Source organism: Calonectris borealis, chromosome 17 (genome assembly GCF_964195595.1).
Source record: "Calonectris borealis chromosome 17, bCalBor7.hap1.2, whole genome shotgun sequence".
Lineage (NCBI taxonomy): Eukaryota > Metazoa > Chordata > Aves > Procellariiformes > Procellariidae > Calonectris > Calonectris borealis.
Window position 1 is genome coordinate 6,741,061 of NC_134328.1, and position 26,335 is coordinate 6,767,395.

The 26,335-nt window shown below is 38.6% G+C and overlaps 1 protein-coding gene across 6 annotated transcripts in view; it reads right to left on the bottom strand.

Moving 5' to 3' along the window:
- The window catches only part of ARFGEF2 (ARF guanine nucleotide exchange factor 2), a 40,296-nt gene extending 15,393 nt beyond the window's left edge, over nt 1–24,903 (bottom strand). For 4 of the 6 annotated variants that reach the window (XR_012676245.1, XM_075166386.1, XM_075166384.1 and 1 more), the window contains exons 1-23: nt 24,613–24,903; nt 16,608–16,638; nt 15,691–15,814; nt 14,817–14,963; nt 13,753–13,932; nt 13,103–13,322; nt 12,350–12,421; nt 11,928–12,076; nt 11,390–11,520; nt 10,608–10,842; nt 10,243–10,342; nt 9,876–10,015; nt 8,659–8,767; nt 7,948–8,149; nt 7,075–7,186; nt 6,278–6,483; nt 5,262–5,346; nt 5,000–5,171; nt 3,696–3,847; nt 3,381–3,509; nt 2,845–3,003; nt 1,562–1,709; nt 508–607 (exon numbers count right to left, since the gene is read on the bottom strand). Coding sequence is in view for 5 of the 6 variants with exons in the window: in XM_075166386.1 (XP_075022487.1) it covers nt 508–607; nt 1,562–1,709; nt 2,845–3,003; nt 3,381–3,509; nt 3,696–3,847; nt 5,000–5,171; nt 5,262–5,346; nt 6,278–6,483; nt 7,075–7,186; nt 7,948–8,149; nt 8,659–8,767; nt 9,876–10,015; nt 10,243–10,342; nt 10,608–10,842; nt 11,390–11,520; nt 11,928–12,076; nt 12,350–12,421; nt 13,103–13,322; nt 13,753–13,932; nt 14,817–14,963; nt 15,691–15,814; nt 16,608–16,638; nt 24,613–24,751 (3,242 nt within the window). In the remaining variant the exon portion in view is untranslated. Of the gene's footprint in view, nt 1–507; nt 608–1,561; nt 1,710–2,844; nt 3,004–3,380; nt 3,510–3,695; nt 3,848–4,999; nt 5,172–5,261; nt 5,347–6,277; nt 6,484–7,074; nt 7,187–7,947; nt 8,150–8,658; nt 8,768–9,875; nt 10,016–10,242; nt 10,343–10,607; nt 10,843–11,389; nt 11,521–11,927; nt 12,077–12,349; nt 12,422–13,102; nt 13,323–13,752; nt 13,933–14,816; nt 14,964–15,690; nt 15,815–16,607; nt 16,639–24,612 lie in introns of those variants that run through there. The other 2 variants (XM_075166385.1, XM_075166388.1) reach the window with 2 other exon arrangements.
- Nucleotides 24,904–26,335: the final 1,432 nt, after the last annotated feature.

A 26,335-nucleotide genomic window follows, 5' to 3' on the forward strand; every position in this document is an offset into this window, starting at 1 on the left:
AAGACCAAAGAAAATTGCATGATTTAATAGAATAAAAGCATTTATTCATTTTGGATACCTGTCCTGTTCAGGCTAAAACAAAGAAAAAAGAAAGAAAAAAAAGAAACCCAAATACACAGAACACACACACGAAAGTTAGAGACAATTATCAGACGGATTTGTAAAACAAAAATAGCTAAATACTGTAATACCAACCTAATTCTGGTCTTCACTGGCTTACTCCAAAAGAAAAGGCATAAAAAGACATGTATACACACAGTGCCCCTTCTCACAATACACTACATTAATTATACTGCTATTTAATGACAGTCTTTCTTTTGTGAATATTACATGCCTAAAGAGGTATACTTATAGAGGATCCAGAGAAAGTATCTAAGTATCAGCATCTTTCTCACAAGAGAAACAGGCTTCAAGAACAAAAGTCCCTGTCAGAGTCTGCAAATAAAGTGAGGATGGTCAGTAACTTCAACTCACATTTTCCCCAGAAAGAGATTATATTCTCAGTACCTGTCTACTGCTACCACTACACTCTGTGAACTGGTCTCTCCCACGGACTCTTGAATGCTTGCCATATGCCGTTTATCAGCTCCACTTCCAACGAGGTTACCTGCAACAAAAACCATTAAAAACCAGTATTTAGCATCATGAAATCATGACTTTATATTAACCCCAACTTTATACAAGTAGACAAAGACAAGTGACTACTACTTCCAATTAGCTCGTAATTTACATGGAGCAGATGGTGCTTTTGTCAGATCTATGCCAGATTATTACAAAATGAAACATCCAGCAAGTAGTATGTTTTTTTTCCCTTAGGGCATTGTTTTGACCATCATGTTTATTAAGTTAAGATGATGTAATGCTGTTAATAAAAACTGGAAATGATAGAACATTATTTTAAAATATTAACTCTGTCAGATACAAGTAGTTAACGCCAGGCACAGTTCTGTTACATTCAGCATCATTGTCGCGTATAGCATCAACTCCAGAGTATTTTCAAATTAAAAGGTTTTCTTGATAGTTTTCCAAAGATTAAGGCAACTTGCCTTGTCCCTCTAATTTACAGTTTAAAATCTAAGGTTTGTTTCTTGCATATAATGCAGGAACAATAGGACCTGGAACAGCAAGCCCAACATGCAGAGATAAGAAATTCCTTTGGAAAACCAATTATCGATCATTGAAACATCTGTTAGTTCCTAAAGATAAATGGCTTATGTTTTTGCTATTAAAAACAAAGCATAAAAAGAAAGAACTGATAATACTGGTAACAAACCCATGACTTACTAATATGGTAAAACAGTTTTGACAACAACATGTTCCAGCAAATAAATCTGGAAGAGTTTTGTTAAATAGCTTAACCCAATTAAAAAGTTAAAACATATTTGGTAATTACTAATACATCTTGAAATATACGGTTCCATTTTTTTAAGTTTCATTAATCCAATATAGCTTCCCCTGGAAGCAAGTAAATGTATTTTAATATCTTATAACATTGAGCTTACTTAGCCATCATACTTCACTTATATGTGCATCTTGTGAAGTCCAAGATTATTAATCTTACCTAATCCCAGGCCCATAAACTCTTCCCCTCCATATGCATAGCCTTTAATGCTTCCTTCCTTTTCACGCCCAGAGCCAGATAAATACCGAGTTTTCACTCCAGTTCCTATTAGTTGTGCTAGTTCCAGCTGGCTAATACATTTCAAGATCTAAAACCAAAATATATTTAAACATTGTGTTTCTGGACACCATTATATTTTTATTCCTAACATATATTTATATTTAATATTTACAACCTTCCCAGGTTCTCTAGCCTTTAAAACAACTTTGACAATGATAATGGTTTTGATGTAACTGAAACATTACCAATACAACTGGAAATAAAGTTGAGTGATTCATTCAAGATCACCAGCTGCCACAAATCATTCCAATATGAGAAAAATAAACAGTACCCAAAAATCTAACTTGGATCTCTAACTACTAGAGGAAACCTTTTTATTACTTCTTACAGCATCAACCTTCAAAACTATAAAAAACTTGGAGTTGATCTTCTAGAGAGTTCATTGGTTCAGAGAGATGAAAAGACTGAATTATTGCAGCTACCACTTTGAGTAACGATGTTCCAATGTAGACAGTGAAAATGCCAAAATTGTGCCTTGCCATCAGCACAAAATCGGCTCTCTCTTCTTTCTTACTCCCCCACTGCAACATCCCTTGGACTGGCACAAGCATTTGTGATGGTATGCTGTAAGCCAGGTCCAAGCAATTCGACAGCTAGAGAACCTTTTGGCTTGTATTATCATGTAGCCAAAGACTATTGCCAGAGAACATAATGCAGCAGGAATGCCCCTGTTAGCAGCAGCACAGATTTAGATCTTATTAAAGAGGTCCTGGAAAATATACTTTAAGGAAATACATATGATCCCGATAGCCTATCCCCCACCAAGTTATTTTAGCCCTAAGTTTCCATGTGATCGTGGTATAAATGTTGCCAAACACTGCACAGACAAGTCTGGACCTGTGAGCTAGAGTATTTTTGTTTACGTGAACAAGAATGCAATGGTTTCTCTGCAGAATTCGCTGAAGTCAAATGAGATTTTAATATGGTTTTTAACTCTATATCAAAGGCATCTACAAAAATTACAACACACATACACACACAGACACACACATATATATATAAACCACTAACAAAATAATGCACTTGCATCCACACTTTAAAGGAGTTCTGACACATGCTGGGAGCTAATGCAGTTACTAAAGACTGCAAGTAGTAGAAAAAAAAACCCTGCAATTTTTCAGAGGACAATGCAGTTGCACTATTTAAACTAATCAAGTTTTTACCTCATGCCAAGAGTTCCCAAGATAGTTGCCATCTGTGTGAGCAACTGTAATAAGCGTCTTAATGGTATCTATGTTCTTCTGTTTCATTTCTGTAATACTGGAACTGGCAGTCAGCAAGGAAAAACGAGCAAGGGCCTGTACATAAGCATCTCGTTCAAGCTACAAGACAGAGAAACAAGCATCGTAATCAAGTCCCTGAAGAGCTAGAGAAAGCTACTTATCCAGCATGCCTACACAATTTTCCTTCTATGTATAGTTGGCACTATTAGAGCACTTTCCAGCCGAACAAGAGTAGGAGGCAAGTTAGCAAATGCTCTTGACAGAAGACTCAGCAATAAAAGGAAAGCAGAGTTGAAGAGCTTGACAATATCAAGATCTTAAAACGAACTAAACCGATATGGTAATATTTTATTTTACCATTTCAAGAAAGTAGATGAGATGCTTCATTTTCTATGTATAAGTTGTTTGTAATTTTTCATCTCCCTCCCAGAGCCTACACTGCCCTTAGTAAGCCCCATGCTAAGTCTTATACAAACCTGCATTCCAAAGATACAGGCTATTCTAATCGCACATCGTATTCCTTCCAAACAAAGGGATGCAACTTCTGTGTCATCACAGTTCTGCAAGCCAACACTGTAAGCTGCCAGCAATGGAGTCCACACAAGCTAAAGAAAGGAAGAAACTAACTTCAGAAATCTATTACAATTTTAGCCCAAAACACCAGGTAACTGAAACCAAATATATCCAAAGAGTCTACCTGTTGCATTACCTAACTCTTCAGAGTAATTTTCCATTTTTTTCCATGCTTAAAATTCTTAGCAATGAAGAGACAAGGAGAACTTCACACTCACTTTGAACATAGGTCTGACATGATCCAGATGAGTGGCGCTAGTAAAAGGAGCCTTTGCGTGGCTTACGGCCTCCATGAGGGCTTTAGCTGTTTTAGCCATTTGTTCCATCTCCAAGTTGTACAACAACCTCCGCTGCTTCTCATTAGCTACACCTAAGGGGAACACCACACAGCGGCATTGGTTTCTTTTTTATAACAGCATATTCCATGTCTTCGTGTTGAGCATCACAAAATGTTAAATAAAGGTATTGCGAATTAAATCTAAAGACAAAAATCTTACAGAATGTTAGAATTCAGGAGGCTGTCATAGGTTGCAAGCAAGGAACTCAAGCACTAAAACCCACACCCCAACTTAAGACTTTATTCTATACAAAATAACTAATTCAGCCCTTTATTATATGCCACATGTTATGACCTAATCATTGGAAGTCAGAGAGGCATACTCTATTAAGTCACTCTGCCTGTAACAATGCATGAAAAATCCTTCATCTTCTTAGGCTGACATCCTCAGAACAAAACTAGCCCTCACCAACTTCATAAATAAATTAGTAACTTAGTGTTTCTTCATCCTTATACTAAGGGTTGCAACTTCAATTTTCAAGCAAATAAATTTTGTTCCTATTTTCATCTAGGAAACCGGCAAACAGCACAGAAAACACTGAAAAAGCACTATGCTGAAGATTTAGAATTCACTAATTTGAATTAAATTAATACCAACTATTCTGAGTAAAAGCAGGGTACAGCTGAGGATACTGGCTTCTAGTGTATACTACACACAGAAGTCCTCATTTGTTCTAGCTGAGGATAGGTGACTATAGATCATGACAAACTCTCTGATCTTTCTCTTTTTCAAACATTATCACAAGGACTGTGGCATTTACCAGCCTATGAAGTATGACATACTACTGAGAGGGAGACAAAAAAAAACAACCCAACCCAAAAGTTCACCTGTTGTCTAGCACATAAAAACACTAAGTTAACTTGCAAAGTAAGTGCCACCTTCAGTTATTCTACCATTTTCCCCTCACACTTCTATTTAAAAAACCCCCCAAATCTAGTTTCTAGTGCCTCTCTGCAATAGTGCCAGATGCGCTTACACAGCTATGTTTCCATCACAGAAGTAGAATATTAAGTAATAACTGAGCCAGTTTCATTCCAAATATATATATTAGCCATTCTAAATGTAATTTATGTAACACACAAAGATGTTTTCAAAAAGGGATCTGAACTCCACTATGCCATCCTGAAAGTTACTGCAATAGTTCAAGAGCACTGCGGTCTTTCTAGTTGCTAGTTCCTTCTTACTTGGTTTACTAGACTTGGTTGTAATTGCGTATTCTTTTGTCTCTTTCATTGCAATTTTCTTTCCTTCTATTTCTTCATAGATTGTGGATAAATACTCTACTGGCAGGTCTTTACTGTCATTGATTCCTCGATTCATTTTAATATATTGCTCCTTTGTCATTTTATTTTTTACCTGTAAAAAAGAATGGAAGTTGGATATCAGATTTTGAATGGAAGTTCCAGGGAAATTTAAAGTTCTACAGGTTTTTTTTTTGATTTCTACCTGTGGACTGTGCAAGTCTGTAGTCAGCATTATAATAGAGTATGCCAAAACATAGGCAGTGTCAGCACTAGCAAATAGTGTTTGCCTAAGGGAGGAAAAAAAACAAAACAGGTTTTTAGAGCCCTAATTCCTCAATCCATTAGCTCTATTTCTACATGCAAGAAAAATACCCAGAAGTGCTATGCATTCAACCAAAGAGCTAACAGAGCCTAAAAGTAGTCTTTAGAAACGCATGAAGCACCAACTGTTTTAAAATGCAAATAAAAAGGGAAAAAATATAAAAGCGTCTTCTTCACAATGTTGAAAACTAGCCATGACTGGAATTTTCAAGTACATTCCCAAAAGATTATACATTATCCTTCTTTGGGTATCCTACAAAAGCTACAGAACAGCTTATTTTTCACTCCCAGCATTTCATAAAGAATTATCAAAACCAATTCAGTGATGCACCAACTGGACTAAGGAATGGAAACCAATTAAGCCTGAACATGTAGCTAAACTTCAATGCTACTTTATTGCATTAGAAACAGTAGCAACATTAGCAACACTGCCTACTTGATGTCAACTAACATATATACATTTTGTTCAACATCTAACAGGCAAGCAAAAACATGTGTAACATCTTATTAGCTGTTTATGCCATGTATTTTTAATTTTAGCAATTGCTACGGCTTATTACTGTTGTTTACACTTGACTGACCTACATTTGTTTAAAAACAGAACAGCTAATACAGAGACAATTTAACATACGTAGGGCTTCTCTCTTCCAATAATTTCTTCTAACAAGTATTTGGGATTTAATGAAATGCCAGCATCAGTATACTTCCTATCCGAAGTTTCCATTTTGCCTAGCTGCTGAAGAGGTTCAGCACCAATATTAGCAACAAGATCTGCTCCTCACACAAGCCTGTAGAAGTTCCTGACCTGGTATGAGTGTGATTTGCACCTTGCCCCTAAGGACCACAAACAATACAGCCTTCTTCAGGCACTTATCCAATACAAAGGTTTTGAATTACCGTTGGTTGCATTCAATATATCTAGCAGCAAACTTCTCCATTAATCTATCGATCTTCTGGGCTTCACCTGGCAGACGAAAACCTTCCAGAAATATACGTAGAGCAGAAACAAAGTCTTTTCCACAGAAATCAAGCTGGTCTACGTAGGCATACATCACTTCCTTGTTAAACTTGTTGCTTTCCCCAAGAAATTCCCCTACTTGCGTCTAAAAACAGAAGGGACAGTTATTACTGTGTAATCCAACTGCCAGCTTTGCAAGAAAGTTGATAGTACAAGAATTGCACAGCTGTCAGTTTTGTAAGACTGATAGCTTCACTGAGCAGGCAGAGCAACCGTTAGAGGGATGACAAGAAACCAGTGTCATTAGAAATGCCTTTAGTCTGCATATTCTTGCTTCCCTCACTTCTCAAGGCAAGATCTGCATTACTGTAGAGCCAAGGAAAGCTGAACTGTGCCCAATTTCACATGCAGTAGAGAATGCTTTGCCACTGCAGTATATGATATTCCTTTGCTGGCAAGATACCGCTAATGCGGATATAGATAAAATGCATGTTCCCATTTATGGGGAATCCCTTCAGCCCTTTATTGTAAACACAGCTACTTTACTAAAAAGCCCGGGACAGCAAGTAAATAGAAAGTAGCATTGGTATTAAGTACCTTCATTAGAACCATTACACTTTCAGTTATCTGTTAATGAAATATGAACTAAAGAAAGAGTGCATACAGACATCAGAAGACAGGGGACAAGACGGTAGGGGCAAGAGTATTAATTATCTTATGGTGCCTGTAGTCTTACAGAACAGAGGCGTTCTTCTTGGTGCAAAAATTGTGCAATGTCCTCTGCTGTAGTTCCAAGCATTCCCTGCTCCTGTAGATACTGTATTCCTCTCTTTGGTTTTTTATTAAACCTATTCAGACAAAAACATGGGGAAATTGAGACATACAATTGAAAAGTACCACAGCCTATAAAATTTTCGTTCTACAGAGTCCTTCTAAAGCAGAGATTCTGTGCTGTAGCTCTATGTCTTTTTTTATAGTTAGAAAAAAGTCAAAGAATGTGCAACAAGTGTAATAACTATATCACACCATAGGCTACATCTCATAATGTACATTCAGTTGCTGATAAGCTTAACAGTTATTGCTGGAAAACTCACTTAAAACCTGACCCTTTTGAAATATTAAAAATTAGAGAATTTCCATAAAATGTTAAAAATGTTGCTGTTCAAGACCTTTTTATAGCATTTACAGAAATAAAGATGTTCAAATTAATGAAAAAGAAGTAAAACATACTTGGACAATGATTTAATTCTCCAAACTCTATTTCAATAAAAGACAACAAATGGTGTACGAGCTGTAAGAAAACAAGCCCACCTGCTTAAACCAACTTCTCTTTAGGAATACCCACACTTTCCTCCCTTGTGCAGTTGAACCAGCACAAAGGAAAGCTGTGAAATCACCCTCCACTTCACCCTCTATTTTACTGAATTCCTTTTAAGTACAATAGCCTCCAGCATTAGCTTTTGACAACAGCAGGCAAGAGTCTTCAGCATTAAGATCAATTTCTAAGTGTCCCTACAGGTTTGACTGTGTAAGACCATAAGAAACAATATGGTTGTACACATAAGCTTTTTACTAGTGAACTTTTATGTTCCCATCATGCTGGACTTACAGTTCTATCCCATGTTCAATTATTTCCTTTTGTTGCTTGATGACTTCAAATTGCTCAGGATCATCTGGGACAGCAGTCTGGGTACCAACACTTCCAACTCCTGACGACACAGTGGAGTCCAAAGAACTGACACTACTCCGTCTCCCTCCACTCTCAAGGCATTTACCTTCAGCCATTTCCTGTTCAGATGGTTTATATGAACCTATTTATAAACAGGGCAAGACTTAAGTTATCCTATTCAGTCAAAAGCTTTTAGTTATAAAACTTTTTAGTAGAAATTTATGAGTCAATATTCTTATTTTACCACATATATTTTTTGGCAGTCTACACTACATGAAGATGCTGTATTGATGCAATTCTAAAATAATCCAACAAAAGGCAGAAGAGCAGCAGTAGTTATGGAGAAATTCTTGCACTTCAACTTTGTAACTGCAAGATTTGTCACATATCTTGTTCTACATAAGCCAGCTTTTATAGTGTAGACAATGGCCTGGCTAAAGGTCTTAAACAAAACCTGGTTATTTGAACCAGACATTTGGACAGTCAGTTACTGCAACAGCATTAACAATTGTTTGTAAAATACTTCATTTGTATAAACAAGTCATCATGTAAAAACCTAGCATCCACACTTCTGAATAGCTTCTAAACACTGAATAAACACAAGCACAAACTTATTGAACAAATTATCTCTCCGTAAGGAAACAATCTTACCCAAGCTAGCCTGATGATTGGGGTTCACATAAAGGTCTTTGCTCCACTCTACCATACATTTTAAAATAGAAACCAAACATTCAAGTCCTTTTTTCCTCAGGCTTAGCTCCTAAAAAAAAAAACAAAACCAAAAACAAAAACACCAAACCCCCAGACCGATATACGTATATCCACAAGTTTTTAGAAGGCATTACATCACACCATTCAAAACTTAGAAAGTTTGTCAGTTAGGGGGAAATTTACGGTTATACAAAGTTTCTGCCCCTTGACTATTTAGGTTGGATATATCCTGGCCAAAAGCAACCATAACCAGACTGACACCAGAACACATTCCAGCTGCTTTAAGCAAATGGTCTATTGACAACTGATGAGTACAACCAAGGGGCAATATACACCAAATCCTAAATGCAGCCCCTTTGTTGTACAAATGACTATGACCATTCAGTAAGCCTCGATAGTGTCAGATCTCTCCACAAGCAGGACAAGTGTCTCACTACCTTAGTTGTACAGTAAACAGTTCTATTCAAAATCTGAAACAAAGGTCTCCTGGTTTGTACTTCCATTTTCTGGTCAAAGGACCACAGCGGAAAAAAAAAAAAATCAAGCAAGCATTGATACAATTCTAATCGAAGGTGTGAGGTACACTCAGTTCTGAGACCAACACTGGCATAAAGTTCACTTCAGCCCTGAAAGCCATTAGGCTGGGCTAGAAAAACAGTGCTATAGGCAAGGCCAATGTCAGAAATATCTGTGCTTGCTGAAAGCAGTCTATACTCCACCCTTCCTCTAAGGACTGGGAAAGTATAATTTTGGAAATAAAATACTTGTGGTGGAGATACGGCATAAAAAGTTTGTGCAAAGCAAAACACAAGATGAAGGTACTGCTGGTTCATAAGCCCCAGAAGGAAAGTCATTTGAGTAAGACAGAGGAAGGCTCATTTGATTCTCCCTCCCATGGCAGCCCAACAAAAGAGCCCAGAACAAGCCTAGTGTCACAATGCAAATATGCAGCAAAATCACCATGTAAATTAATCGTACTGCTTCAGTATCCAATTGCAAATTAGCTAACTAATAAAAAGTATGTAACATCAGTAGGTTACAGACAACACAAACCACTGGAAGTATCAATAACAGTGCAGAGACAGCACTATTTATGAAAAAATAGAGCACCATTTAGGAAAAAAATAGTACATTATCTTCAAAGCTGTTTTTCTTACCTGTAAAGGCGTCATTCCCAACTCATGCCCACTTCGTCCCTGTGCGATTTTGGACAAATCATTTACAAGGCGTTCAAATATATTAGCAGCGTTTAAATCACAGTCATAGTTAACATAAATATCCACTACACACTGGGCATCTTGAAAATAAAAAGAAAGTGCAAATATTAGGATTCAGTGTAATAGCGTTTTTAAAAGCAATCAGCCAGTTGGAGCAGGCAATGGGAATGAATCCAGATGTTTAACCCAAGCATTATGGGATCAGACTCAATTTTTCACACTTAAACATTCTATGTGGCATTTGTCTTCAAAATAATTTTCATCATCTGCCAGAGGAAGTGACTGATTTTCACAACAATGGAAATACCTGCACAAATTCTAGTTAAAGTCTGAATCACCATCCATTTGTGTTCAAAGGAGCTTGAAGAAGTCTCTAGAATATTCAGGAAGATCTCTTTGAAGAACACCTGCAAAACAAATGAGGTAAAGGACTTGATGATCTGGAACTTATTAGAACCATGTCAAATGTACAAATTAATTTCTATTCAGCAATTTCTCTTGCAGGATATCATCTCATGCATATTAGAATTTGAATACAGTAGTAATATACTAGTTTAGTATGCAAACAAAACTAAGACATTAACTTCTAAGTTCCAGTTGTCTTTTTATCATTGCAGTATTTTTATTTGAAAACTAGAGCATCACACAAAAGATAGATAAAAAGTCTCTCACCTCAATCTGCATTTTTAAATGGGTCTTAAAATTTGAAAGCAGCGTGAGAAAGATGGCAAGAGAGAGCTCAAATACATCAGGAACAGAAGAGACTCCATTTTTAGATAATGCTACACAAAGATATTGCTTGATTGCATTGATGAACATTTCGTGTGTCCTGAAAACCGGACCAGCATTCTGCAGTACTGAGAGAAGAAGCTGGAGAGACACTATCTTAGAACGCAATTCATGGGATCTAGAAAAAATTCAACATTAAATATATTTTTATTGTATTTCTGAATACTATGTATTTCTGAATACATACTTGTATTCAACATGAGCACTATAGCATTTCTTCCATGTCAAGAAGAAATGACTGCTACTTTAATTCATTTCAATGCAGGGGGCAACAGGGGGGGAAATCAGCCTGCAAGTGATTTCGGACAACATCTACCATCTTAATTTGGAGATTTTCCAGGAGTATTAACATCTTAGACTAGGATAATAGATGCAACTCAGTGCTACTAAGAAGCATTCCCCTACCCCCCCCATCAAAAGCTTCACAAATACTATAGTCAAGGCCATTTCAACTGATAAGATTAATAAGCCCATTACACAAATAAAAACACCTTCAAGTATTCAATTTTTAATCATTTGAAGAAAGTTTCAATCCTAGACTCATCAAGCTAACTGAAACAAGGGCCTGACGTGAATTTTGAATACCTGCTTTACTATACAGCAGCTACTTAACTGTCTCCAAAAGCTACCTGAAGATGACAGTGTAATAAATATAGTCTCATTACTTGGGATCTGGTGGTCCATCACCAAGTGGTTTCATGGAGAGCTTGCACAACGACCTGAACACAAGGAAGGCATCCTTTTGTAGAACATGGGAAAATTTAGCAGCAGCTTGATGTCCAGGTACATCTGTTTCCTGGAGAGCAAGAAACACAACTCAGTGAGACAAAGCAACAGAGCAATTAGGAAGATTCCACAGCTCCTCTGAGAATTAGCTACAGATTGAAAAAAACGGTACATTTGTCAAAGTTTAAATTAAACCTAAACAGGACTACAAGTGATCTGGATCTTTTCACACCTGTTGACTGACTCTTCCCCTCCGCCCCCACTCTGTATTAAAATACAACTAACATAACCAATTTTAGAACAGTTGTTTTCATTATCTACTTAAATTGCAGTTGTTGCTTCCTTTTCAAACCTGAGCAGGACGCATACGTTAAAGCTTCTGTCCCTTCCCTCCCCAAAATCCCATTGTATTAGTTGGTATGATAAAAACATTTCTCCTTTCCTAAACATACATTAGCATCCAGTGAAGTTATTTACCAGATTATCAGTGGAGGAAACAGATTGCCCATCATCTGGAATCCCATTTGTTTGTACATTTTCATTACTAGAGCCAGAAAGAGCAATATCTGCAGTCTCTAACGCAGGTAGAGCCTTAACTGGTTCCGTTTCCTGCTTTTCTTCAGCCACTAAAGAGGAAAAAGGGAAATCACCCATTGAGCTTTTTTATCCCATGACTTTGTGAAGCTCTACAACCAAGAAGCAGCACTGGTTAACTAGAAAGTTTCTCAGCTACCAGCAAAAGAAGAATACTGTGAGACAAAAACCTGTTCTTACTGCCTTAGTAGGTGTTCTTGACAAGATACTTGGCAACAAAAAAATAACTTCCATGCTTTTATAATCACAGGAATAAAAGTTTGGAAATACACATACATCTATTTTACTTCAGAAGATTTTGCTACCTTTCATAGCTGACTTGACCACATCTTCCAAGATGCCTTTAACCATTTCCTTTCCTCCATCAGTTGTTTCCTCTAATGACGCACACAGAGATAGTTTTGAATTCAGTACGTTGGTTTAGGAAAAAGATTAAAAGGAGAAACATGACAGAGGCAGAAAGATTAAAAATCATAGATTTTCTTTAGTAGTTCTCCTTTAAGTCATTTCTAAGAAGTCACACAAAAATACTCATTGATGTTATTTCCATTGTTTAAATCAAAGCACTGATATTTTTAATGCACTGATTTTGTCATTTGTATTTATCAACTGTTACAAACTTTTAGTTACGCAATATCCTACGTTCCTAATTTAGATACAATATAAGCTTATGATAAGGTCTTCATAATATACATTATTTTTACTACAGAATTTCAGTTACCTCAAAGGAATTCTGTCACTTCTCACGTACCATGATTATTCTCTTCCTTTCCTTCCCCTTTATCAACCTAATCAAGTCAAATTCCATTGTAATTCTATATACATAAATTATATATAGTTTTACTAGAATTCTAGGGAAAACGAGCCTTACTTCAACAGTTATAATTGTTGTAGACATGAGCTAAGGATGGCCTGTATACTCTGAATAACTACTGAGAAAATCCAAGCATGATTTGAGCCAGTAACCCCAGTCACTTCTCCCCAAAACAGCCTAAAAGAGCATTTTCCAATAGAAATGTTGCAACTGAAAGCAACAGACACAACCTATTCTTGTTCACCTGATGCTGAAAGAGCCAGATCCTGCTCCAACTTCATGTCTCCATTTTCTGGCCTCTCAGGCTCACCGTTCGTTAATTCCACATTTACAGGAGCAGTGGGTTTGCCTTCCTGATAGCTGTGCTTTAACTGACCAATCTTCGGAGACCTGGTCACCACTTGAATTGCAGGAGACTGGGATTTTTGCTGATTTGTTTTTTCTACTTCTCTGGATTCTTGTATCTTGAAAAACCAATAGAAGAAAGTTAATCTAAGGCACAAAACATGAAAAGGGAAAACAGATGTCTACGATAACTGACGTTCCTTTGTGAATTCACATGTTAACAAGAAAGAAACTGAAAACATAATCACTTGGCCAGTCAAATTAAAAAGATGCGCTTCAAGCTTATTTTAAAAGCATCCCATCATTTATTTATACAAAGCCTATTTATACAGAAACTACAGTGTGAAACCTTGTTATCAGCAATAAGCTTCATATTTTATTTTTCATCAGTCAGGATGCTTCACTGCAGAATTTGACAGTTTTTTTTAAATTACAAATCAATAGATATCCAATTACAATGACAGACCCATTAAAAATAATAATAAAAAAGTTTTCTGTTCATTTGTCAAGCCTAAACATTTGAGATGAACAAAAGTAACAGTTACATACAGCTTGATTTTCCATCCGTGTAAAAATGACATTTAACATCTGCGTAAGGGTAGCTTTGGCAGTTGTCTGATTAATGAGATTTTTACTGGCCAGATAGATGTTGTAACAGGTTCTAACAGTCTGAAGAATTGTTCCTTCATGGATTTCTATATATGGAGATGTTACTGCAGTGAGGAGAGCCTGAAAAAGTCCATAATACAGTAAAAAATGAAATCTAAGCAAGTAGGCAGCAATACACTTCATGCAGGTCTTCCATAATAATCAGCGGGTTTGTTATGAAACACATGTATCTGTTTATAAGACATAATAAGGAACTTCTAGTTCTCTGAAACGGCATTTCACATCAAAGAAAGTAACAGAACTTCCACATATCTCTGTTCTCTCCTGAGCTGTTAAAGTGTTTTATCACAACTAGTTTTCCACTAAAGGAGATATTCCACCTCCAAAGAAAACAGTTATCATGACACTTTATAGCTTCATTTCTATGAAAGGGCCAATTGGACCACACTGCCATCAAATTAGATTACTAGAAGGTTCACCATCTTCTAACCTCAGCTACATTAGCCCAAGTAGATTTCAGAACCAGAACACAGGCCACTGGTACTACTATGCCTTGTTAAGAACATATACTGCAGATCTCTGGAAAAACAGACATAAGAACAGACAGGCTAGAGCAGCAGGCCATGATACTGCATCACAGTTACAGTGCCTTCAGTTGAAGGCTGATAGCAGTTCATTGGCCTAATGAATGTGGGCATTACTAGCCTAGAAGATGAACATCAAGCTGTCTGCAAGATAAAGTATCCAGGCCATGGCTCATCCCAGTAGGAAGGACAAACATTTATAAAGTATTCCCTTATGTTCTGCTTCACCAAGAGGAAATACATTTCACATACCAATTCTGACCTGGTCACAGCCTCCCTAAATTCCACGACACATCTAACAGTGTAAGAAATGGAGAAACTGGGCCCTAAATAGTACTTTGCATTGAATTTTTTTCAGTTACAAAATCAAAGACAGTGAAAGCAAATTAATACTGGACTAAAATGAACCAAATAAAATACCTTAATAATCTGTAGTTGTACTCCTTCATCTGTCTGAGGACCCTGAAAGCAATTGCAAATGGTTTCAACTATTCGGTCAATCAGTCGTTTTCCAGGAGCTCCACTGTCTGGAGCATTGCCAGTGATATGTCCATATGCAATGAGTTTCTAGGTAGAAAGAATGCAGGTTAGACAACCATATACTGTTAAGTAAAATACTAAGTACAGCATAAAAAGGGGTTTTAGACAGCATACCTCACTTAACCAGTTTTAACACAAATATTTAACACCATCAATAGCCTGGCTACCGAATACTTGGACTGTTCACACATCTTGACGAAACAGATTTAGTAAGTGATACACAAGCTTTTTCCACCCAGACCGTTTCTTCCTACCATAACCAGACAGAGGTTTTGAACATCAATCTTTGTACCTATTCACAACAGAAAGGTTCTGCCCAAGTAGTTAGCTGAGATTAAGTTGCATTTGTTTTTCTGTAAGAATCTAAGGAGGATCAAGGTGGAAAGATTCCAGAGTCTGACCTCCCATCACATCAGCACTACAAGAAACACCATGGTAAATATTCCTTTTAGAGCACCACAGGTGAAACAACTTTACTGAATAATGTAAGCATTCATGAGCTTCAATAAAGGCTTGCTTCACTATAAAACAACACACACATTTCTGACTTTGACAAGACGCACTTTCAGCCAAGTCTGATAATAACCTATTTTGCATGGTTTGTGCATCTAGGTAGCCATAGTGGGTATCTGCACAGCTGTATGTACTCAGGACAGTATTACTTCTTCACTCTAAGAATGCCAACAGCACACAAGATTTTTGTAACTGCATGTTTCTCCATTTCACTCTGTCCAAGTTTAAACAGGACACTTACCTGTAAACAATCCAGTGAAGTACTGACAATGCGTGGAGACTTTGACTGGCAGGCCAGTTCAAACGGAAGGAAATATTTATCTGCTTCAATGAAGTTCGCTTTTGGTGGAGCAGCAGTGCCTTCTCTAGGTCAGATAAGAAGAGTTATTAATTTTTCTAAACATGTCTATCACAGCAAACTACACTTCCTCCTTTTCTAAATTTAAAGCTGAATGGCACATAGCAGCATACAAATGTAATGTAAGTTTCTCTCACACATACTTTCTTAAAGAAAGTTCAATTTTCTTTAAAAATCACACAAAAAACACTTTACATTTATTTATATTGCATCTGATCTCTTTCACATATTCTTCAACTTAACTCTTCCCTCACTACACTCCAACACTGTCCCACTACCTGAAATACTGGGGAACTCCTACACAACTTAATCATAAATCTATCAAAGTTATTCTGAATTAAACGTATGAGGAATACTAAACAAAGAGAAACACATTTGGGGGCTCATTTTAAATCAGTGCTGGATAAGTTTTTTAAAATTTCGGCTTAAGTGATATTTAAATTGATATTCTTGATCTAGGTAGTTAAGAGCATATATTATCATACAGAGGATACCTACTGCTCTTTATGATTTCCTGTCAGGCTATATTAAGCCCAGTAAAAGGAAGTGAAAAACTAGCACCTTTTAGAAGTTTTGCAATTTTTTCATAGTGAAATTCAGAGGCAGTTATGGCTTGAGTACCCATAGCCACAAACATTGTGCAATTGGAACACGCGGGCCATATCATGTTTTTGGCAGAAAGGTGTGTAACTGGGTATTCACAAACTCATTGCTGTAACGTATATACACTCTTACATTTCCACTATAAAATTATTCCACTTGCTGTTTTCTGGCATAGTTTACAGCAATTAATAACGTACCTTTGCTTTTCCAGCTCCGTTTTTATTTCATCTGGAAGAAAGAAAAAAAGAAATTCAAAGCATTTAACACCCAGCATAAGTTATCATTATCAATAACACAAATAAGGAAAATCTAATAAAGCAAAGCTGTTTCAAACAAGAAGTCTTACACTTCAGTATTTGCTATTCCTTTCCTGTAACATCTTCAGCTTCAGAGATTGTAGACCGCCACACCGTTTATTAGAAGGCATATCTCTCAACTTCTACATGAAAAAGCTAATTTTTCCAAACATTCCTAACAAAAGATATCTTTAGAAAACATAGGTATAGTATGCAATTTTTATTTAAGAGTAAGTCTACATCACAGGGAGCTCAGGTCTGCAGAAGTCTTTAAGCCACTGCATAAACCATTAGTTCAATGCATCAGGCCTTCCTGTTAACTACAATGCTGGTTAGCCTGCTTTTGTTAAACCTCACAATATGACATCAGCTGAACAAACAAACTCCCAAGAGATAAGAAATCTTAAACACATGCTGTCATTTTGCCAGGAGAGCTTTTTTTTTTTTTTAAAGAGTTACACTTTTAGGGAGCTTTTCATAAAATTAAACACAGAAAAAAAGTCTCTTTCTCATTTCTATTGTATACAGCAGCAAATCCCAACAATCCTAGTATGGCTTTTTGAGGATTTCTAACATATCACCATGATGCACAATACAGAACAGAACTGCACTACACCAGACACAGCATAAGCACATACTGTGAACACTGACAAAAAATATCAAAAATATTTTTACACACAGTAAGGCTGCACAGCTACAATCATTTGTAACACCACGTGGAATCCTGTCCATCCCACCTATCTCATGCGTCTGCAAATTATCATGCCTGCAAAACTTGTTTCAATTGCAAAGTTACCAGAAATGGATCATTCACTCAATACTTGTTCTCCACAACTCTGGAGAGGCACCATTGTTTGGTATTAGATGTTCAGAGTTCAGATGACTCCAGTGCTGTCTGTGAACCTCAATAATTTCTTCTGTCTCAGAAGCATCAATATACACAAAACATACTAACGAACAAGGACTGCAACAAACACATATTACAAGTTTTTTTCCACTGTCCTATTGTTCAATGAATGTTACAAGAATTAATCCTTGCAGAGTATGACTATTTTGTAACATTACTACCCCTATTTTATAGAGAAAATGGAAGCAAAACATAGGGGAAACCTGTATAACTACAAGCTGTGAGTGATAAACTACATCCAGGACTGGGACTTGCTATTCTGTCTGCCATACTCTCTCATTAATGAAAGCTAACACAGTCAGCAGTCAAGAAAGCAGCAGTCTGACATCCATTAGCAATAAATGATGTAACAAGAACAGAAGGAACATTATCCACCCTATATTCAACAGAAGAATAGAAAACAGAAAAATTGAAGAGTCACAGGCCCACAATGCATCATGGCTCTGTTCAGAAGCCCACCATTTTCTAATCAAGTCCATCATGCAAACAACCATGCCCAATAGTTTTAAAGGGGAGACAATTTTCACTTGCCAGTATTGCACAAGCCGGTGGCAAGGCAACGAGCTGAGCCAAGTGCATAACCCCAGCGCCTGGGATTTCAGAATCAGAAATAACTTTGCAGCTCTGCGACAGTGCAAACCCAGCGTCGTCATCCTCTAATACTTCAGGCTACACTGGTAAGAAGAGTCAACAGAACGGAGACTGTTGATAAGAAATAACCAATGTTTCCCATGCTAAACAGACAGACAATATAAATCTTATTACAGCACCACTTCTTCGATCACTGTTTTCTTCATTCTGATATCCAGTTGGTTTATCAACAAGATGGCTAGTCAGAAGTTCAATTCAGCAAAATTTGAATTCAGTCCTCTTGATTTTATTAATTTCCCCACCTTTAACATCACATTATGATCCACAGAGCTACTGAAAACAACATACACTAAAGGACCCACCAATTTATTGTGTCCCTATTTAGATCTGTCTTATTATTAGAGCAGTGTATTCCTGTCACCTACAGGAACTGGCTGCTTAAAACAGAGTTTCCTGGGTAGCTTTACACATTCAGAACACTTAGTCCTGCCTCCAGGTCTTGGCAGAGAAAGACATATTTTAGCTATAGCCAGGATCCCAAGTAGAGCAGGATGCCAGGGTGGTCAGCTGTAACACAGTTAATGCTATATTTCAGAAACCCTGCAGAACTAGGTTTTACAAGGTTTTTTTTAAAACGATTGCGAAAACTCAACACACTGTGAACTAAGTTTATTTTTACAAAGCAGAAAGACTGCCCAAGTTAGCCAAGTGGTTCTCCTTGCACTAAAAATGATAATTTGTCTAGTTCGGAAAAAAAAAAGGCTTCCTTGATTTGGTAATGTTTTGGTCAAGTCAGACTAGACACCTTTTGAATACTCACAGGTATTTTTATAGCACATGAAATAGAAAGCTATTTTACATATAAAAGGGTTGCTGCAAATTTTTTTCCCATTGGCAGATCAATAAAGTGAATATTATCAGAGATACGTTAAAAAAAAAAAATCCCTATTTGATACATCGAGCTCAGTGAATATGAGTTTTCTTTAGGGGCTTTGTTGTTTGCACACTTACCCACTTTCCACCCCTCAGCAGCTGCCACTTCAGAAGTTGTGGACAAGCCTAACTTTTCTGATCTTTGAGCTGAAACTGAAACCTGTTTAGTGGCCACTAATCTGGCCAGCTTATTACTCCAAACTTGTTTCAGTTCATCCAGTTCAATTTTGCCATGCTTCTTCCCATTGCACCCAGCTGCTGGCAGAAGGAAAGCTGAAGGTCATACACACCATCTTCATTCTGTCACACTTTGTGGGAGGTGGACAGGGAGGGCTTGTTGGGGGAGTCCCTTGGAGGGGGGGAAGGGATCCAAAACAAAAATTCCTCACCTAAATATTATTTGTTAAAAAAAAATTCAAACTACAGTAGGAATATTATAGCAATGAGTCCACCCAAGAAAATAAAAAGGTTATTTTGTAAAATTTAATAGCGTAAAAGAAAAAAGGTTTCATTGTTAGGATATGTTATTTTCAGCTACAGAAGTGCTCACTTGCACATTTAGGGTTTAACCAAGTAATGCTTTTTTTTTCCAAATCACTATATCCTACTGAAATGATTTCTCTTTCTTTCAAAAAGATCACTTCCCCCCCATACTATTTGTTAGCAAAGCAGCATAGCAAGAAAAGTTCTGAATCAGAACTTCACAAAGATTTTAGCCTTAAGGAGACATGATCATCACCATCTTTACTAGTAGTTATATTAGAATCTTGCATTGGAAAAATATGCAAGGATAGTGTCCCATATTAGAGCAATGACAATTTCACTCTCAGAAATACTCCATAAATTAAAAAAAAAAAAATCTAACCAAGGCCTGACCAAGTTCTCTACAATTTTATTATGTAAAGGCTTTTCTAAAGCCATGTAAAAACATCTGTATTTTAATAGATAATGCTGGCAGAAAAAAAAAAAAGTACGGACAAAAGCAAGTTACAGGCATGCTTCTGCTACTGACTGCATCAAAATAGTTTGGAAATCTCCACATCTGAAGCGCTCATTTGGTGGTCTGACCACCAAAAGTGAGTGAAACAGAAATCGTTGCCTAATTGAAGTCTGTTGCCATGATCAGCTTGCCAAGCCCCGACCCAGCACAGCCAGCTTCCAGAAACCTACTGCCACTCTCCTCTTCCAGTCACAGGATTAAGGGGCAAGCTCAATTCCCTTCCACAGCTGCAGAACACAGTCTGAATTTTGGTCAACCTCTGGTCATCGCAGCACGACACTGACCCCTCACGCGGTGCTTTCGGTACTAGAGCTACCTGCTCCTTTCAAGACCAGAATGTATCGGCATACATCGCATCTACCTCAGTCAGAAACATCTTCAACTCCAGGCACTATGCGTGCTGCCCACTCAACGCAAACCTTTCAGCATTCCTACCAGGCAACACAACTGGAATAACAAGCAAGGCCTTGCAGCAATTTCTTCCAGAGCTTCTGGCCATAATAAAAGCAGGATGAAGCTCATGAGAGTAACTACCGTGCTATATTAGCTGGATGATTTAAGTTTGCTTGTACTGAAAACTATAGATTAAAACGGAGGAAATAATTGCCTGCCTGCAATTAGATGCATCCTATGTTAATGTACAGTCAAGTTTGTCTCAATGGAAGCAAACTCGTTCCTGTGCAGAAAATGGCATAGCTTGTGTTCGCACAAGGACACAAGCAATGTCTTTCCATGGCTTGTCAGAACACCGGACAGCAGTGCCAATACAAACACACGGAGCAGCAGCAAAAGCTTCCCTCACTCCAACCCGGTAAAGTCTACTGCATTGCCCAATTCCAGGCTGCCTTAAACTTAAATCAAAAAAAAAACCCCAACACCCCACATTTATTGATTCTATCGATCTATAGAGAACCCTTTAGAAAAGACTGCCAGAATGAAGCAAGACTCTCCCCCCTGTGCCCCAGCGTTCTCAAAACATGCTAGTCAAGAGGCTACTAAACTAAGAAACGCAAACTTATTTTAGACATGTGTCATTTATACCCAGAGACTTCTTAAACACACAACTAGATTCCTAAGTGAAGGCATGGTTTAAGAGATTTTTTTTTTTAAACTCATTAACAAGCTAACTAAACAAATTCTGTTGTTTACAAAGCTCAAAGATATATATACTTGGAGGTGCCTAGGCAATCAAAGGTCACATAACCACAGTGGCTGCACAGTATGTCATTAAAAACAGTCCTAATAGGGCATGAGTGATAGTTTATATGAGAGACCCAGGCGCAAAATTAGCATTAGACCAATATGAACTGCTCTGATACATACTGTCTGTGTTCCACTGCAAATTTTTCAGGACAGAGATTATTTCAGTAGATTTACTAAGAACCATGTGTACCTAGAGCTCTATGTAAATGCTTATTAAGCAACTATTTTTATACAATACACTGGCTGCCTGTTGAAAACGAGTTTTCTTAAAAACACAGTTTTCTACAGCAGAGAAGAACAGCTTCTCTGTTTAAAGACCTCCGTTTCTTCCAATCTCTCCTGGGGCTTGCTAGCACTAGAAGTACAGGATACAACCGTTACACCTACTGATGAAGCAAGAGACTGAATGAAGGAATCTATTCAAACTCTGCTTACTCAACATTAACACTGTATATTTCCAAAGGAGGAGGTGGACAGAGCGGGGGGGGGGGGAAAAACCACCACTGGGAACTGGTTTTGTTCCTTTTCTTCCACACTTCTTGTGCTTACATCCTATTTGAGCCTATATTACTTCTCATTACTACAAAGTCATGAAGATATTTTGCAGTCCAAAACTGCACAGTGTTAGTCCAGTGAAAGGTATATTACTGGGAAACGAAGAGAAAAAAGGGTAAGAACAGTTTAAAGTTAGAATGATTAAAACGATTAGAACAGATTAAAATTAGAATGAAAGAATACCTGTATTTTCCCTACATAAGAATGACAGCAATTTTCATTAATAATTTACTTAAGTTCTCAGGAGTTGAACACATTCAAAACAATAAAGAACTCATGTAAAAGAAAACAAGAGTATCATTCCCACAGTTAGAAATATATTCCTCTGTCTCACCGAAGAAAAAAAGTAAAGCATATGTAATTAACAGAAACACTACTGCAGTGACACTACAACAGAAATTGTAGAAATAGTTGCAGGTTAATTTATATTAGGTAGTTGTAGAATACACCAGTTCTTCTCTATTTAGAAAAAAGATGCATCATAGACTTCCCTAGTACCAAGAGCAGATATCATTTACACGACCTGTGCCTGTGTTGACTGGTTTATAAATGGTACAATACCTCAAGGCTCCATTAAAAAGACCATTGTATAAATAAGAGGGCACAGCAAAAGGAATTTAGTAAGAGGTAGAAAGGGATAATTCGAAGCATGACATGGAGAAAAGAAAAAAAAAGACAACAGCTGACACAATTACCAGTTTCATAAAGTTAACTTTACATTTCTCTCAAACTGAATTAATTTTACTCAGAGTTAACTGGACTTTTTTATTATTATTCAAAACACCGAAGCTTCTTTCATCCATAACAGTTTGTGTAGATTATGAAATTTGACCTGAATTCCTCAGACTGCAAGTAATGTTCTTCCCATGTTTCCTAGCATACTTACTATTGCACAGGGCTTGATAATTAAGCTAACATTTTTGAAACTGAAGTCATAGTATTAGTTAATATAAAGTATAAGCTTAATTAAACTTAAGTATATGTAAATAAAACAGATTTTTTTATTTGAGTAAAAAAAAGCTTAACCTAAACAGAATAAAGTTTGGGGGGAAAAAAAAAAAATCACATGTAAATAAAAGAAACCACATTCATGCTGGCAACTTAAAATGATGCAACAACATTGACCAAATATAAGAGAGATCCTTTAGTACAGTTAATCAAGGCACTGCTAGGGCAGGACAGTTGGGCAAAAGAAGGTTATCTATTCATGCTGACCTCTGCTTGGAAAGCACATGGACTTTTTTTTCCAAGCAAGATTAGCAAAAAAAAGTCCATCATCACAAGCATTAACTACCCTCCGATGTAATGTACCTTAAAATATGCAGACATAGAATAGTTATAATCTGACACGCAAATGCTAGTAAGTGGCTATTGCACAATACCCCTCTCCCAAAATCATCATCTTTGATGTGTCAGCAAACAAAGACCTTCACTAGTAATCTTTCAAGAAAGTTCCCTTTCTCACCCTCTAAATATATTTACATAGCAGCAAAACAGGTTCCCAGTCCTGTAAATGGGTTAGGAGCATGTTGGGGGAGCTGGGGAAGAAATCAGGAAAAGGAAGTAAGTAGGCAAAGTAGCGTCTATCTGCTGGGGCACACATGCAATACTATTGCTTGCAATGTCAACTTTAAATAATAATTAAAAATACCCTTCTATCTGTTTACCTTTCTCTGGATATACTATCACTACAATTAGCTCCTGTAAATTTCTTGAGGGTAAGGATTGTGGGAAGGAAGATAAAAACGACAGCTATTTTTCAAGCTTGCTTTCACAGTGCATTGGACAGAACTGGCATGTGCCCAGTTTCCTTACATACTCAGCCTTTCTTTTCTTCTGTTCTGGATACAGTAAATGTTCTCAAATTAAAGGAAAAATATCGGTGCAAAGCAACCAAAACTGTAAAAGACGTCACCTCTGCAAATCAAGAAAGGGCATAGAGAACTCCAACTGTAAGAGCTATACTGCTTTACACAGCTTATTTTTTCCTCCTTCATGACATACCATATGTTTTCAGAACTTTAACACAGAGATCTGTATCATCAATTTGTACTTGCAGATTTCAAGACCAGCCTGGCAACTTCACAGAAAGTATTTTCAGTTCTGCAAGACACCACAGACATTGTATGTATGTGGCTACACTGCTAACAGTTTTTAGCCAGTCCCACCATGAGTTGGAGATAAGATGTCAGAAGATTACTAGTCCTGGAAGATTTGAGACTCCGCAAGTCGAGGGCCTTAACAGCCTGTTTCCTAGTTTAAAAGTTTGTAATTAATTTTCTCAAAATTGGTTCTAAAGTGACAAGCCCAAATCCCTTTTGTTTCATATCGAGACCAGTACTTAATGAAACAGGTGTTTGGGGTTTTTCCCCGCGTATTCGCACGTCTTTTATTAGAGAGAGAACTTTCACCTCACTCCGAAGTCCCAAGCTCGGCCGGAGCCCCGGCCGCAACCTCGCAGCTGGGGGCCCGGGACTCCCTCGCACCCCGCCGGGGACCCGACGTGGCAGCGGACACCACCCGGGGCGGGGGGGCGGCAACACGGCCTCCCGGCCCCGCCGGACCGGGCGAGCAGCGATTCCTTCCCCCCCGCCGTCAGCGGTGCCCTCTGCCATTCCCGCAGGCCGGGGAGGGGTCGCGGCTCCCAGCCCGGCGCCCGGCGCAGGCGGGGGAGTCCCGCGGGCCGGGCCGGGCCGGGCCGCGCCGGGCGGACTCACCCAGCGCCACCTGGCAGGCTCTCCGCAGCTGTCCGTGCGGGGGCCGCTTCGCCTCCTTCTCCGCCAGGATCTTCTCCAGGGCCCGCGACACAAACATGCTCTTGGTGCGGGCGTCCTGCTCGCGGGCCGGTGGCTGCATGGCGGGGCGGCCCCGCCGCGGGGCAGAGAGGGGGTCGCCGCTCAGAGCCTGCGGCCGCGCCGCGGCCCCATCATCCGGAAGAGACGCACCTCCCTCAGCGGCCGCCACCGCGCCGCCGCCACGGCGCCGCCATATTGGCACCGTCACGTGACCCCGGCCAGCACCCCGCCTTCCCGAGATGACCTCCGACCCCTTCCGCGGTGCCGCCAGTGACAGGCGGCGAGGGGTGGGCGGGGCTTGCGCAGGGGGCGGGGCCGGCCTGTTGTGGCAGAGTCACCGCGCCTCGGTGCTGAAGTACGGGCTGTAATTAAAGACAATTAACGCCACGTCCCGCAGCTTCGGGCTTCTGGCGGGCTGCTAAGCTCTTCATGGCGGTCAGCGCGCTACCCTGCGCGGGTGTCCCCGGCTCCCCCGGGAAGGGGGTCCCGCGCACTGCGCTGGGCTCCTCCCGGCTTGGGTCGGACCTTTTCTTCTCCCCGCGCTGTCTGGGGGCAAAACCCGACTCACTGCCTTGCTGTAATGCAAAGTGCTTAAGTGGAAATTGGTCTGCTGGGTCTCAGGTACGAAGTTCAGTATCAATAAATTGCGAGTACAGTGACTACTGCAATTATTTGTAGTAATTAAGTTACAATTACTGAAAGGGAAGTCACCTTAATATAATACTCATTTTTATAAGGCTTCTAATCTAAGCATCTCAACATTTGCATTATCACCGTTAACTTTTCACAGAACAAGTCCGGTCAAGAGGGACTGAGAAAGTACACCAAAGTTGTACGTTGAAGAAGAATCGCTAAAAATTAAATTTCAAGTCCCAGAAATTGAGTCTCCTTTTATAACCTTATGCCCAATTGGATTTTCTCCCTTTACCCTTTGGCCTACGTGGTAGGGTTTGTTACACCCAAAATCAAATTCTGGACTCTTTGAAAGCCAGTGTAATCTTTGGATATAATCTGTAGAGGCAATTTACTCCATCGACACTCTCCACCACAATCTGGCAACCATCACTGGAACACAGTCATCTCTTCCATGTCATTCCACAATGGACTTAATCAAATTAAGACAACCGCATCTAACTGAGAATACAGGGGCACATTACATTGCCTAGATTGTAATTTTATTTCCTTATTTCCCAAGCACCAGGACTCTAATTCTTTAAAATGTCATTCATGGATCCTTAGTGTCAAGATGTCAAGAGCTGCAATTTTTGTCCTTGAAACCACTAACAAAGGCTCCAAACCCAAACACCCGTGCAAAGCATTAGTTTTGTGTTATTTCACAGGGAAAATGGACAGATGCTTTGTGATCACCTCTACTGTCCAGAGGTTTATGTGGACTGGTTCACACAGAGCTGAGGACTCCACTTGCATGGAAAAATATGTTAGAAGTTGGGAAATCAGAGTTATAACAAGGCCGGATAAGCAGGGAAGGGCCTCTATCTGGAAACAATTTTTAAGGTTTGTTAGTATCTGAAGACTCGGGTTTTCCTTGGAGATCAGCAGTTCAAGTATGGGTGTGATATGAGTGTGATTTCATGGCTCGTCATTAAATCACAATTTATCAGGGTGTAACTGCCTCAAAAATCTG